The following is a 15,263-nucleotide window of genomic DNA, read 5'->3' as shown; positions in this document are numbered from 1 at the left end:
TCCAACCGAAAGAGTCCTGCTGAATATCCATGCATCCTCATAGACGCACAAAATCGCATTTTGTGACTACTTCATGAATTGCCACGAAACGGTGCTAATAATTAATAAAAGGGTTGCTTTGCTGAAGTCGTATATCATTAACTTACAATTAATTATTAGCTATAACCAAGTGCAAACGCTAAACAAGTGCCAGAACAATTTGCTTATTATACTTATTTGTTTTTATTTTTTTTCTTCTTCGCCAACATTATAAAACGACTCCATCACAGCATCTGTTCTCGTTACTAGCGGATGATTAATTACTTGTCCCTACCTGCTAATTATAATATATCTAAGCAGATCGGCGACTGCAGCAGTCAGGAAATTAGATAATTTGCTTAAATGCGCGTCAGCAGGTTCGCAAAACACACCAGCCAAACTGTACGGGAGGAGCAGGGAGGATGTGCTCGCCCCTGTCGGTTGTACATGGAAGTGATCCAGATCATGAGGGCTGGACTAGATCCAGGTACGAAGGGGGGGCCGAAAAAAGCCAGGCAGGATCATTAAGAGGGAGCTCTCCAGTGAAGAGAGCGCACACACAGGGCGCACACATACTGGTCAGAGCAGAGGAGCTCTCATGCAGCTCGGTGCCAGACGCGCTGTCGACTCTTTGTTTTTTTGCGCGAGTTTTACTACATAGTTGTTGTTTTTTTGTTTATTTGGTTGTTTATTTTTAATTATAAATCACATAATATTTCACGTTGGAGCTGAGTCCGTGGCTACCGTGTGTTTGTTTCGGACTTCTTCGCGCATATTTGGAATATCTTTCCGGATTAAAGTGGATACTTGACACCGAGCAGGTACAGTAAAGTTTGAAGCTGAGCTGATATCAATCTGAGGGTTTTGTCCAAAGCCTGTGGCCAGTGGTTAAATGTCATTCCCTGATTTTTTTTTCTTTTCCTCACTTGCAGAAGTCTTCTTGAGAGAGTTCGCACAGGATTGTTTCTGCTCGACTCAGGAGCGCTTCAAGGAAAGAAAAAAGTATTGTGAGTGCGACTGGGCTTCCTTTTTTTTTTTAAATAACTGAGCCGTCCCAGAAATGGTGGGGCACCTACATTTACAAGCGATGGATGACAGCCTCAAAGGAAAGAACCGGGAAGGTCTGCTCGACAGTCCAGATTCGGGTTTGCCCCCGAGTCCAAGTCCGCCCTTCTGCTCACTTTCTCCGGCTCTGATCGAGTCGCGCTCGGGCAGCTGCACGACGCCCGTCGAAAGCCATCATGGATATTATAAGAAGGAAAGCAGAGAAGGGAAACTGGTAAGAAACAAACTGTTGCACTTTATTGTTTTAATACCGCCGTGTGAGCGGAGAGCGGACACTTATTCCTGCTCTTTGTGCCCAATTTTGCACTCAGATGCTTCAGTGATACAATGAATTAAAGGACAAAGGAGTTCATCCTCAGTAATGACGCTGAAGGAAGAGAAACTGAAAACCTGAAAGTCATTTTAGCTTTTGGCCAGGAACAGATTTCACATCAGTCCCCCTCACACAACATCTGGAAGCGCTCTCTCGCTTTCTCTATGAGTGCGTGTGTGTGTTTCTGGAATTCAGTTGCAAACTTATGAATTTGCACTCTTGCTACTGGGCCCTCCACAATACAGTAAAACGTTTTTATTTTTTCAGCCTCGTGCATCAGCTGGGCCCTGAGTCTAACCCTCTTACGAAATTAGGGCCCAGGGACTCCCAGGGGTCCTTTCCAGAATTCCCTCAGAACGATGACACTTATTAACACCGTTACTTCATCAGCATGGATGAAGGTGGCAGGCTGACCAGATCAGTAAATAGTCAAATGTGATCAAAATGATAATGGTATTTGAGGATTTGCAAATGAAAAACCTTGGATCAGGCTTTTACTCAGAGTCTGCTGTTGCTACAGGATCGCGACTGTGAACTTGTAGACAGAAAACCAGACTTTTAATCCTGTAAATTAACCATCAGCAGCAGGTCAGTGCCCTCTTTTTGAAACCTGCTGGTTCAAATTAGTTGATTTTTAGGGCGGTACTTCAACCTGTTTTGCTTGTTATCCTAAAGCTATGTGCAGTATTAGCCTTCACAGTCTGTCATGTTGCATTCTCATGGGGGGTGGGGGATTTAGAAAAGTCAGTAGCACAAATATATACAGACAGTCCCCTACAGGTGCAAAACTGTCCATTTCAAACACTCATTTATTTGGCTATTTTACTCTGACTTTGATCTCTTGCTTAATATTAATATTTTTGTCCATATCTTGCTAGTCCTGCTCAATCTCTGAACACTCACAAGCCCAGCTCCTTAAAAAGAATAGAATTAGAAGCATCAAAATGAAGTTGCAGGGTATCCAAGAACCTCAAAAATCACCAAAAAGATCACTGAAGTCTAAAAAAAAAACATCTGGACATCTGGAAGCCAGCATCTTTCTGCATTAAATGCTGTTCACAATGAGTTTAAATGTGGAAGTAATAAAAACTCTGTCTTTATATAGCCTTTTTGATCTTTGCTGTTTCTTGTCTTATCTGAAAATCCTAAATAGCTTCCTGCATTAGCAGCAGTCTTCCTGCCTATATGATAAACAAATGTGCAAAATGAGTCAGACATTGCAGTTTAAGGCAATACTTTGTTTTTTGTTTTATTTTTTTTGCTGGGTAAGCAACATAACATGAGACATTGTCCCTTCTTTCAAGGCAAACACTTTTCATTGGCACGTCCTGCAGTGAATCACATGACGAGGCTGATTTGATTGAAAATCATTTCCAGGTCACTCCCAGTTCCAAAAGTCTTAAGAACATGTCTGCACAGGCTGAGGTGGCTTTTAAAGTGTTTCAAAAGAGGCCTCAGAAATGCAGCGCTGCATCCTGGGAGGTGCACGACACTGGTGTGTGCTGGGACGTGAAGCAAAAAAACCCGATCATCTAATCCTCTGGAGGTTTGGATTAGAGTGACTCCTCCGCTTTGTGGTTTTTCCTCTTCTTTTTCTTTTTTTAAAGAAAGGAGCTGCTCCCGCTTCTGTCTGTGGGCCTGTTTGAATTAAAAGAGTCAAATATTTCTATCTAAAAAACAGTTTCCCCAAGTTTACCGAGTATAAATCTGCTGGCAGGATGAAGGGAGGTGTAACTATGCGCCGATTTTTGTTTGTTTGTTGTCTTTTTACTCCTTCCAAATCTATTTCTGTGTTGTTTTTGTATGCTACCTAAGAATAATCCTCTGGTTCTATTTCGGAGGTGCAGGGGGGGCTCATTAAAGCGACCTCAGGCCATTGCATAAGTGTTTGATGACCTCTCACTTCTCAAATTAAACACAGATAAATGCTCAGCCAGCTTCGTCCGTTTTCAAACGTGGTTCAAATTCATGCAGATGCAGGATAATTATTCTTATATCTGCATCTTTTTATGTGTGAAGAGATTTACAGGAGCGACAGGATGCATGAAAAGCACATGCGTAGTCGTGTAATCGCGTGTATTTCAGAGGCTGTGGATGTGTCCAGTTCAAGGGGGTGGCTCCAGCTGCTGGCGGATTAGACAGGAAGGAGACAGATGACTTTTTCTTATATTTGGCTTGCTGTGGGACACTGATGAGCCTGGCTCTGCTCTAATGCCTCTACTGCTGTGCAATTCAGCAAATTTTGGTATCGATCAGATAGCAAGTGAATACAGGGTCAGTGTCGATACTAATACCAATACTTCAAATCTATAAAGGTAGCTTATGTAAAGGAGAGCAGCGTGTCATGATTTTAGGACAATGCAGTTATTTACGTTTCATAATAATTAGTTTAGACAACATGCATTTTGAAACTGGATGTTTTTGGAGACTACTCGGCTGTCAGCTCTCCAGCTGTCCGTGTCTGTGTCTGCAGCCAAGTAGAATCTGGGCTTCAGAAGGTAGAAACAAAGTATCGATCCTACCGGGCTAGTATCAGTCCGATACCAATACCAGCACTGGTATCAATACTATTGATATTTGGATAACATCCACACAAACACAGACTTTGCTGCAACAAACAGCCTACAGTTGGAAGTCTGTGTTTGGGTTGGCGTTTCTCTCCATAGCTCGGCATTGTGTGGGTTACTCAGTTGCACACTATTTCTTCTTACGTGGATATGTGCTTCCAGTGGGGTGGTGGTGGGGGGGTGCTGTGCTGTGTGTACATGCTTGGGGATACGGCGCCTGGAGGAGGCCTCCCCTCCATTCACGACTGTTTGCTTTGCAGACATTGCCAGAGCGCACCGTCTGCGGCGAAATACCTGGAATGCTCTCCACGCTGGAGCAGCGGTGGAAAGACAATCAGACCCTCGCGCGCTGTTTCCAGGTCACAGAGCAGAAAAACGAACCAGGCTGAAGTTCGGCTTTTTGTTCGCTGCTGCGTGGCAGCTGTTGAAGCGCAGCGCCCTCGTACAGATAGCCCCGCGCGGCAATGATGGTAGGCTGTAGGTAAGACGAGCTTCTCGCGGTGATCTGCAGCGCCCTTGGCCTTCTCTCGCTCGTCCCCTGTAGCGGCATGTGCAGTCCAAACCGCAGCATGTGACAGCTTCTCCTGTGTAATGTGAGAGGGAGCAGAGCTGCGGTTGTGGAGTGGTTTGATTCAGACGGGGTTAGAGTTTTAATCGCACGTGTACAGAAAAGGGTTCGTTGCATTGTTGCTGTACCAGCTTTTGTGTCCACTGAAGGCTCCAGAGGGGGCCAGTCTTGTAGGTCAGAGGTCAAGTCACAATCAGAGCTTCAACAGACAAATTATACAACAAAACCAAATAATGGGGGTGTGCTTAAAACAATACTTCAAATTTGTATTGCGTGATATTTGGAAGAGAAGTGTTGTAATCCACATGTCATAACAACGTGAACAACCCTGTGTAGTAACATATAGCCAATAAACTGTACAGGTATTGATTGGAGCGTTTTTGACTTCAGTAAGAAGTCAGCTTTAGCTTCAGGAGGATATGGGGACAAATTTGTTAATGGATTAAAAGAAAATGTCTTCAATCAACATAATTAATGCATGCAAGGTAGTGCAGCTAACCTTTTGTAATCTAAACTCATTTTTTAAAAAGCACATTGAGTAACACGCTGCATCTCTACCAGCAGTGGTGTGGGTGTGTTAACCTCCTTAGAGCTGGGATGTTGGAACATAAGGGCAGGAAAAGGAGGGCTACGTTTTTGAACTTTTAAATGTATTTTAACACGTTTTACAGCTTTTCCTGTTGATAAAGACAGGCTGGAGAGTGAAAGTGTTGTTGTCTTTCTGGTCTAATTGTTGTAGTACTGGCCTGTACCTTTAAAAAGGCGAGTTGTTGCCAGGTTGAGAAGAAACAGCATGGGGACTCCAGTGATTTGAACTGGCTCTTTTGGGATTTCTTAACTGGGATGATTGTTTGCTTATATGTGAGATTGTAACCCGTGTTTTCTCTGCACAGCTGCCCTACCTGCTGCTGAACTCCACGGGAACCGACCCCAAGACTCGCATGCACCCCGTGTTCTTTGGAGAAAGCATCGAGGTCAACCCCAAACCAGAGAAGGAAATCAAGTAAGGGCGCATGTAAAGATGTGGCACTGTTTTTGCATCCTCTTTCATCTCTTTATTGATCCACTTCGCGTGAGTTTCTTAACAGCCACTTTGTCGTTTTCAGGTGTAACTCTGAGGTCAAGTACGACTCCGACAAGCACTACCGCGACCGGGTGTTTTGCACCCCCGTTCCCACGGCTACGTCCTTCAGCGAGACGGTGGTGGCGGTGCGGAACTGCACCTGGAGGAGCTACAAAACCCAGGTGTACCTGGAGCCCCGGCAGAGGCCTGTCAGCTACCAGAGCACCACCATAATCTACCCGAAACATGCCAAGAACACTTACCGCACCACGCTCAACTACAACGCCACAGGCTCCCGCCGTTGGTATGTCTCCACAGTGAAACTGGAGTCAAGTGAGGATACTAGTCCCTGCATCATCTACACAGAGGACCTGTAGGGTCTGGACTGCATCAGCCTGCACAGGAACAAAAGCTATTTGGTGATCGTCCTGGTTCTTTTCTCTTTTTCTTCTTTTTTTATTTCAAGGACAAAAAAAACTCACAAAGGCCCACACTGAGAGGGAAATACTTCAAGCAATATCTGGACTCCATGAAAACCCTGCTCTGTTCACCTTTACTGGCCATGGAAGAAACTGCAGTGGCATTTAATAACCTGATTATATTTAGATTTTCTACTGTTGCAGTCTCTAAAAAGAAGGGCGCTGGGTTTCTGGCAGCTCAAAGCTGCGCTTCGGTGGTTAATGTCTTATTTAATTACAACGCTGACAAGTGGCCTTCGCACTACTTCGGGTTCCTTTGCAACCTCAGTGATGGCAATGATCAGAATGTAGATATCTGTGTATATAGAGAAAAATCAAGAATGACTCGTGTTTTGGATTTCAGCCGAGCCTTTGAAAAATCAGTCACACACAATGTAAAGCTTTCTAAATAATGGCTTTATTGCACTTGTTTTCTATATATCACAGTTCTCTCCGAGGGCTTTTGGCACAGCACGGGGGAATTTCAGGACTGCGTATGAAAATTTGGACCAAAGAGCATTTTGAGTGAGACTGCACACTGAGGCAGCGCACTCGCTTATCATTGGACACTTTCAACTCAAGCTTGTGCAGTTTGATCGAGAGAGCTAAGGCTTTTATCAAAACAACACAGTTAGAGAGGATATATGAGGAGACATGGGATCTCTGTAAAAACTCTCTGTAGCATTATATTTAACTGTGTCGGACCACGACAGCTGTTCATTTAAAACGAACGCGTTGGTGAGTGCAGTCAACGATGCAGTTTTGGTGACTGGTCCTTGTTTGCTCTCTAGGAGGTGCTGAAGGGCTGCAAAACAAAAATGAATAAATAAATTAGCAATAAATTAAGAGTTTAATGCTTAAAAAGTGAATTAAAGTGTGGGTAAAGGACCACATCATCTGTAGTTCCAGTATAACTGAGATCAGGACCTTCAACAGTGATTTCCTTTTTTTCCCTGTCTTTTTCAAACAGTTCACTTTTAACAATCAGATTGAAGTATGCAACACTCCCTCGTCATAATTCTCAGTACAGAACAAACTGTACAGTGGCGCTCACTCATCTGCTTCTCTGTTAGGCCTACAAAACAAACACAAAACAAGAAACTTTTCCAAATTCACTCTGTGCGGTGATCTTACATCTGTTTTAACTGTTCCTCATGTTATTGCCAACACTGCTCCACATTCAGTGGCAGCGGACACTATGAAAGACAACTCGTTAAGTGATTTCATTTAAAGATTGAGGAATACCTTAGCGAGTAAAACCGTCCATACTTTTAAGTAATAATAAGAATAATAATCGATTTAATCTTTGATGTCGAATCACAACTTGTAGCATACCTTCCAAAAAGCCAGTCTTACACAACAAGCTAAACTAGAGTCCTGCCAATACTGTCAGCTGATATTAGCAGACTTATCTGTGATAAACACATTTGAAAAGCAAGGAAGAAACGGGAGAAACACTCTTAAGTTGAACTCATGTTGTGGGTGTTGTTGCACAGTCTGTCCACCAGAGGGCAAATTATGTCTGCAACTTCCCTCCAGGCAGGGCACTGGATCAAACTCCACAACCAGCTGATGTGAGCAGTCAGCAGACAAGTAAATAAATAACTACACAGGAAAAATGTGAAAAGTTGGGGGGAAAGGAAATCTGCGAATTTTCAGAAAGTTCTGTGTCTGAGAAGAAAAAAAATATTGGCCGATAAATCGGGATATCTGATATTTAAATCACCCGATATTGGTATCAGTCTTAAAAATCCGGTATCAGTCGGGCTCTAAGCTAAAGTAACATTTAATTAAGAAAACAGAGCCCTGTTTCTGTTTATCAGATATTTAGTAAAAACTAGCCTGTGTAATCCAACCTCTGTCACCGATGTGCAGACTTTATTTAATAAAATCTAATTAACTAGGCGAGTCTAGAATAAACTGAGCATTTCCTTTTTTCAGATCCATGGTAGCACAAAAACTCACAAAAGTGAAGCAGTGAACCCACGCCACATTTCTCCATTGAGGGTTTCATCTATTTCTTTATGTGTGTCTAATATAAATATATGTACATGTTTTAATTATTGAACATGGCAAATATTGAGACTTCAGACTTTACCTCAAATTTTCTTAGGTATCAATTTTAAGTCATTGCCAGTGTGTGTTGTTGATTGTCAGTTTAGGTTTTCTTGTATTTTCACAGTTTGAAATAGCCTCCGGGTTAAGTGTCAAACGGAAAAGTAAGGCGCGCACGAAGCCGAGGCAGTGCATCAGTACTGTAAGATGGGGGTATTTTTAGAGAGGAAGAAACAAATATAAAGAGCGAGAAGAGACGAGACAAGCAGATCTGCTCTTTTCAAAGTAAAAAAATAGAGAGCGGCTGAGGAAATTGTTCAGGAGACGGGTTTTTTTCTACAAAACAAAGCTCCTCGGGAAGATGTTACGAGTTTTGCAACGTGCAGATGGTGCGAGAAATGTCAGAGACGGCCTGTGAAATGTCAGAGGATGATGAGAGACAGTCGACCAGTGTCGAGTGTAATACTTTGGTGGCTTTATGTGAGATCCTTTGTGTGTTTTCTAACACTTGATTTTTGTTACTGTAAAATATTTTCCTGTTGTATATGTGGTATCGAGGCACTTCGCAATTCTCTTTCTATTTTTGTACGCCAATCATTGTTGTTATTCTGATCGAAGAAAGTAATTTAAAACAAAAGATGATTATCCTGATGGAATAAAAGACAAGCAGTTCCCAAACCTTACTTCTGTTGTTTTTGTTGCTCATCTGTGATCACGGGAAACAGAAACAGGTGTTTCTATTTGACAGACTGTACCCCATTAAAATAGAGTCGAGGCCTGTCCATCAGGCAGAGTGTAATGTTAATGTTTTTAAAGCGTTGTCCAAGAGCAGAGACTGTAAATCAAGGTGGCGATCGTTCCGCATGTTCATCCTCGGCTGGTTTTAAATATCAGACTGCAGCAAAAATAACATAAGCTGCTGCTGCTGCCAGTGTTGGTGCGGGTTTTTGGATGGGAGTCTGCTGCAGCCCACATCATCATTCGGCGCCTCATCCGTCTCTCCCGTGGCGAGGCAGAAAACGGGGCCTGACCGCACTTTCACATTTAGGACCTCATCTATAAAAAGCTTTTTCTTTTAGTGTGTTAATCCAAACTGTACATTTATTATTTTTAAACAAACCACCAAAAGGGAAGGCTCACCCCAAAATTAATGTTAGAATACAGTTTTTCCTCTATTTGTTTCTAGCAGGGTTTTAATAGTTTTGCAATTTTCATTAGTTTTTATTTTTATTTAGTTTTGACTTCAGATTTTTTAATTTTATATCAGTTTTAATTAGTTTTTACCAATTGTTTGCTAGTTTAGTTTAGTTTTTAGTTTTTTGAAAATCCTTAGTTTCAGTTTAGTTTTGATTAGTTTCAGTTATAGTTTTAGTTGTGTTTGCAATAATTAAGTGCAACAAAATCCCAGTTTCATCATATCAGTCATTCTCTTCTGCTTATCCTTGGGTATGTTGCTATTCCAGCTACCATACCCTGCACCCTGGACAGGTCGCCTGTCTGTCGCAGGGCTAACACGCAGAGACAGACAACTCACATTCCCACCTATGGGTTCTTTAAATAAATAAATAAATAAAGGCAGATGAACAACCATTGATACCAGGCAACTATAAAATGTATATCTTGGCCCCAGTGAGACTATTAATTCTTGCAGCACCGGGTGTTCATAATTTTTGGTTCAAGTGAATTGATGAACTTTTTGAAGGCAATTGACTCACACAGTTATGTAGATATCCCAGTCCTGTTGTCTCGGGATGCATCACGCTGCCTTGCCTGGGGTTAGCGTCTGTTTCTGGGGATGAGGGTTGAGTGTGCTCCCTTACCTTCTCAAGGTAAGCTAGTTTAGCCTTCTTTTGTGAGCTTTTCAAGTGCACTTTAAGGTTTGTGGGATTTTTTTTTCCCTTTAGAAATGTCCCTCATAATTTGTCTCTTTGCACTACAAGACACTTGCTTTATCCAAAACACAGTCATATTCAAAGTAATCCCAAATTGGATTCTGGCGCTTTCTCCCGACTTTTCCTGACATGATTCTGCGCGTGGACGGAGCAGCAACACAGACGACTCGACTAACGTACTGCCACCTGCTGGCATAATGAGACAACAAGAAAAAAAATCTGGAAACTAAACTTCATTTTCACCCTCGACTATTGTATGACACGTACACATCAATGAAAACTAAACACATTTTTGCTATAAATTCAGTTAATTTTAGTTAGTTTTGTGAACACTCATTACAGTTTTCCTTTTTTTGTTTTTATTTTTATTTCCGTTAACGAAAATGTTTTTTCACTTCTAGTTTTCGTTAACGATAATAACCTTGGTTTCTAGTGTGTGTTCTACTTTGGTAGACATCAATAGTTGTGGAAATGTCTGCTTCCTCTTGAATACAATGTAAGTGTATTATCAGCTGGCTTCATGGTGCTTACAACGTCAGAGATGTGAAAAATGGCTTAGATAACCTTTTAGTGTCAGCTTCCTGTAGGAACTACTTTGTAGCTGCACCTCAGTAAAAGAAAAACTATCATTGTGACTAGAGGCTTGTTGTAGTGAGAGCATGCCCCACCATATCTGAGCCATTTTGGACAGTTGACAAAATAGGAAAACCACAAGCAGGTAAATATACTCTCACTTTATTGTGAAACTTCAAACTTCACCTCAAATTTGATATGTTATCAATTTTAAGTCCCCCAATGAGGTGCTGGAAACATTCCTCAGAGATTTAGTTCATTTTGACATGACGGCATCACACAGTTGGAGATTTGTCGGCTGCACATCCACGATGAGAATCCCCTGCCCCACCCACATCCCAAAGGTGGGTTGAAATCTGATTGGAGAGGCCATTTCAGTAAAGTGAGCTTGTTCTCACATTCAAGAAACCAGTTTGAGATGATGTGAGCTTTGACAAAAGAAGATGTGCACACTGTGGTCATAAAGGGATGGGAACGGCCAGCAATGCTCAGGATGGCTGTGCTGTGTGGTGTAAAAGAAGTGATTTATCGCATCTTAACACCACCAGCAGCAGCACCAGCCTGAGCTGCAGATGCAAGGCAGAACGGATCCAGCCTTCAGAGATGCTCTTCTGCATACATTCTGGGTCTAACAGTGGTTATCGGAGTTACCGGTGCCTTCCTATCAGCTCAAAGTAGTCTGCCAGTTCTAACCTCAGACACCAACGATGCATTTCTGACCACAGTCTCTTCTCTCAGTCCTAATAATTATATAGCAGATTGAACTGGAACTGTGCTGCTGATGCTTACTGACTCTCAAATCTTATATATCATATGATTACAAAGTGAAATTGCATTCTACTGGTCGGTTGATTTTAGGTTTTATCGGGGTTTGTTGAATTCGGCAAAATCTCCGCAGAGCACATGAAGCAGCTTTACTTTGTAGCTGCAACATTAAATTTAAAATGCAGCTCGACCCATTTTCTTCAATTCTTCTGTTTAAGAAAGAAGAAGAAAAAAAACAAAACTCTCACACAAGACATTCAACATGCAACTGAAATATTTGCTTGTACCGCCCCCTGCTGTAAATCAACCGCCATTACTTTAGGCTCCAGTAATAAGTACAAATGGAAAATGGCAGCCCCTCAAAGCCCCTGCCAATAAATAACAAGACTGAGACCATGAATGGCAATAAGCTTTTTATTTAAACATTAAGGCAGTGTCTCTCTTGTTTTTCATTTTTACACTGCTATCCACAAAGCTTGCTGGTGGGCATGTAGAATTTAACCATGTGAATATGTCTTCTTTCTTTTCTTGTAATACCAACCTCGAAGCAAGCCACATAAATATTTACATCTCTTCAGTTGTATATACAATCCTTGCTATTATACAGTGGGTTATAATAAAAAAAAAAAAAATGCACAAAATGGTTGAACAATGTGTTGTTTGTCAATCCCCCACCCCTCCCTCTCCCACCCCCCCACCACTGGACAGTCCAGGGAACACCATCAGCAATCACCTTTGTCCTTTTAGGTTTGAATGATTAATCTGGTTTCCAAATGAAACAGGCGTGCACTGAACAAACAGTGAGAACAAAAAACAAACTGGATACATGTTAAAATTCATTTTTAGTATACTTAAAAAAAACAAAAACGTATTAGTCAGGGAACAGCTGGATATGGCTTAGTCTGTTTAGCGTCACATTCTTAAATTTCATCAGTGGATAAGTGATATACACGCAGAAACTGTGTTTCTGCCGTGCCTGATGAAATAAACCATCCATCAGTCTTGACAGAAAAAACAACAACTTTAAAATAAAAACTAAAAGAAAGAAAAGAAAGAGACCTCAAACACAGCTGAGATGAGCTTTTTGCAGGTAAGGCCAGCTAGATGCTTCACCGTCAACAGGTAGGATGAGGGAGGGAGAGGAGGTAGTCCTATAACAGTCATGTTTGTGTTGCGAGTATCACGAGCTTACTGCTGCTGTTTCCCAGTCCCAGGCAGGGAAGGAAAAACCGAAGCTTTTCACATCAATTTACAGAGTTAGGGTGACCTTTAAAACGCTGCACGAAAATGTGCTAAAATTGTGAGATATCGTCGTGTAAAAACTACCAGAATGCTTCTGAACGCCTCGCCCCTCCACCTCCTCTGACTCGTACAAACTCAGGAGCTGCAATGAAGTACACTTGAATTAATTTGTCATAGGTCTCTGTTGTTTAAGAAAGCGTCTGATGCAGGCCCAGGTAAGCAGTCATTTGACACAGTTTTGTCTTGTTTAGTGTACAAATCGAATGAGTGAAACATTTAAAAGCTAAGGCAGTGATGGATTGGGAAGGGAGGAAAAAAAGATGTTTCATTTGTTTATTTTTTTGTTTGTTTCTTGTTTTACATTTCCCTGTGTGGACAGTATAAATCCCGGCATGTGGGGGCTAAAAAGAAAAATTGTGCGTCACTTGATAACTTCAGTACTGTATATTGTAAAATAAATGGCACTTAACACTAAGAATATCTCATAACTGTACAAAATCTGCCTGGATGAGGAGTTGAGTCTCAGCGCCTCTTTTGGGCAGCAAAAGGTCAGAGGTCAGATCGTCACGACAGCTTCGAGACGGGATTCTAGCAGGCCAGAGGAACCCGACGCTGCCATGGACCAAGAGTCATAGAAGGATGGCTTCTTTTTTAATTCTTTAAAGTCACCTTTTTTAATGCAAGGAAACTCGAGTGATGCTGTGGAATTCGCCTTTAAGCAGCTTTAAGTTTGGTCTGCAAACTGGCTCGAAGCGGCTTAAGTCATCGATCACCGAAATGTGATTGTCGCTTTGAGTGCGGGGGAGCTACACAATAGAGGTGGCAAGACCAAAGAACAAAATGAGCAGATGTTGAAGGAGACCTCCACAGTGGGATTTTCTACGCAGTTCTTGGGTCCATTATTTTTTCCCACCTGACACAGGAAACAATTTCTTAAATGCCATTGTGAACAGATTGACAACTAAGTGCTTAATATCCAAAAAACTGTTTCAACAAACACAGACATGGTTAATATATATAAAAAACAAAACAAAACAAAAAACAGTGAGAGTGTCACTTGTCTCAGTGCCATCCATCTGGCAAATCATCTCTCCGCACATGGATTCCTGAAGTCAAACTAGGGCTTTGCCTTTTCTCCAGGGCCCTCCCCACTATGTGACGACATCAGCAATGAACAGCATGTTTACCCTGTAAACCAATGATATGACCCACCCACATAACAATCTCTGCCTGCCCCCCCGCAAAAAAGATACATCCTTACAACAAAATGACACCATCAAAAGTTCACCATCAAAATGTACTAAAGGTCTCAGCTCACCAAACACAGGACTGGACTGACAGAATTTAAAGTAAAAAAAACAAAACCAACAAAAAAGAAAAAAACCCAAGGAAAAAACAAACACGTCGATTCTCCTCCTGTCCACCCTCGCCTGTGTTCTTGTAGTGGTAGCAGTGCTCAAGCCACGTACACCTGGAGTTCACCATGAAGAAATACGAGAGGGTCATCCGTGTGCATGCCGCTGCTCTCAGGTCAAATCATCTGTCACTAGAGCAGCAGTCATCGGCCTCCTGACCGGACCAACGACACAATCTCAGTCCCTTCCACACAAGTGTAAAAACATTAGACCAGGATACCCGCAAAGGGTGGAGGTCCATGTGTGTATATCGATAAGGCCAGTGAGGAAAAGTAGTAAATTAAGAAGAAAAAAGAAAAAAAAGAAAAAAAAAGAAAAAGTGATTTGTCCTTTGGAGCAGTCCTGGAGTGAATGCATAACATGTAAGCGCAAACATACATACACGTGCGTGCACACATGCATGCACGGGGGGTGCAGCAGTGCTCCACTTCGTCGCTGTTTGGCATATCAGGTGCATGAGAGGAGGACGCGATCCATTCTCGATGACCGATGGAGGAAATACGTGTTGGAATGGTGTGGGAAGGTCTGCGGATGCCGTGTTTGTGGAGGTGAGTGACCGTACGCAGGTCCTGTTAAATCTGCCGTTTCCAGTCACTCGCTGTCGGACAGGGTCTCGTATTGAGACACAAGCAGAGGTTTGTGCTCCTCCTCCCCCCAGGAGGGGCGACCCTGTCCGGGTCCGGACCCTGGTCCCTGGCTCCCTTGTTGGCCAGAGGAGGGTGAATGAGCAGGCATCGGTCCGCTGGGGTAACGCATGATCAGCGGGTTGCATGGAAACGGAGTTGGTGTTGAACCTGCAGAGAGCAAAACCAAAGAGTTGTTAGCAAGTGTTCACACTGCACCTACAGGATCTCATATGAAATCAGTGTCACAAAGGTTTATACCTGCAGACAAAGGCCGGTCCTCCCAGACACGGTTGGTGAGCGGGGTTCGCCTGTTGCAGTCTCCCTCTGAGTGGACGGAGGACACTGAGGAAGGTCTCTCACCTCCTGAAAGCCCTGGTCCTGGAGACTTTGCCTTGCGCCCATTAGAGCGTCCACTACCCTTCGAGGACTTTGCGCCTCCTGCAAACAAAGGAGATCAAGCGCCGATTTGAGTCTACAGTATACTCCGTTTAAAGATGCTTATTCTGAGCCACCTTTGGCCACATAAACTATAGCTTCCAACATTAATGTTTACGTGTATGGTTCTGTTTGTCACTGCAACACATCAGTAACGCCTAACGTACTCAGGAGCAGGTTTAATCAATGTAAACAAGATTACAGACAG

General features: G+C 42.6%; 2 protein-coding genes across 5 annotated transcripts in view; one reads left to right on the top strand and one right to left on the bottom strand.

Moving 5' to 3' along the window:
• Positions 1 to 458: 458 nt before the first annotated feature.
• rflna (refilin A) lies at positions 459 to 8,790 on the top strand. Its single transcript, XM_040019430.1, has 4 exons — positions 459 to 839; positions 951 to 1,297; positions 5,425 to 5,534; positions 5,638 to 8,790. Exons 2-4 carry the CDS (start codon positions 1,079 to 1,081, stop codon positions 5,969 to 5,971), a joined length of 663 nt encoding a protein of 220 aa, XP_039875364.1. The 5' UTR covers positions 459 to 839; positions 951 to 1,078; the 3' UTR covers positions 5,972 to 8,790.
• Positions 8,791 to 11,735: 2,945 nt separating this feature from the next.
• ncor2 (nuclear receptor corepressor 2) overlaps positions 11,736 to 15,263 on the bottom strand; it is a 95,375-nt gene continuing 91,847 nt past the window's right edge. For all 4 annotated transcript variants that reach the window (XM_040019534.1, XM_040019536.1, XM_040019537.1 and 1 more), the window contains exons 45-46: positions 14,879 to 15,058; positions 11,736 to 14,788 (exon numbers count right to left, since the gene is read on the bottom strand). In XM_040019534.1, the coding sequence (XP_039875468.1) occupies positions 14,586 to 14,788; positions 14,879 to 15,058 (383 nt within the window). In that variant the 3' untranslated portion in view covers positions 11,736 to 14,585. The remainder of the gene's footprint in view (positions 14,789 to 14,878; positions 15,059 to 15,263) is intronic.

This window comes from Simochromis diagramma, unplaced genomic scaffold, assembly GCF_900408965.1.
Source record: "Simochromis diagramma unplaced genomic scaffold, fSimDia1.1 OVJJ01000822.1, whole genome shotgun sequence".
Classification (NCBI taxonomy): domain Eukaryota; kingdom Metazoa; phylum Chordata; class Actinopteri; order Cichliformes; family Cichlidae; genus Simochromis; species Simochromis diagramma.
The sequence above is the reverse complement of the archived record's forward strand: the minus strand, read 5'-3'. Positions and strand labels throughout refer to the sequence as shown.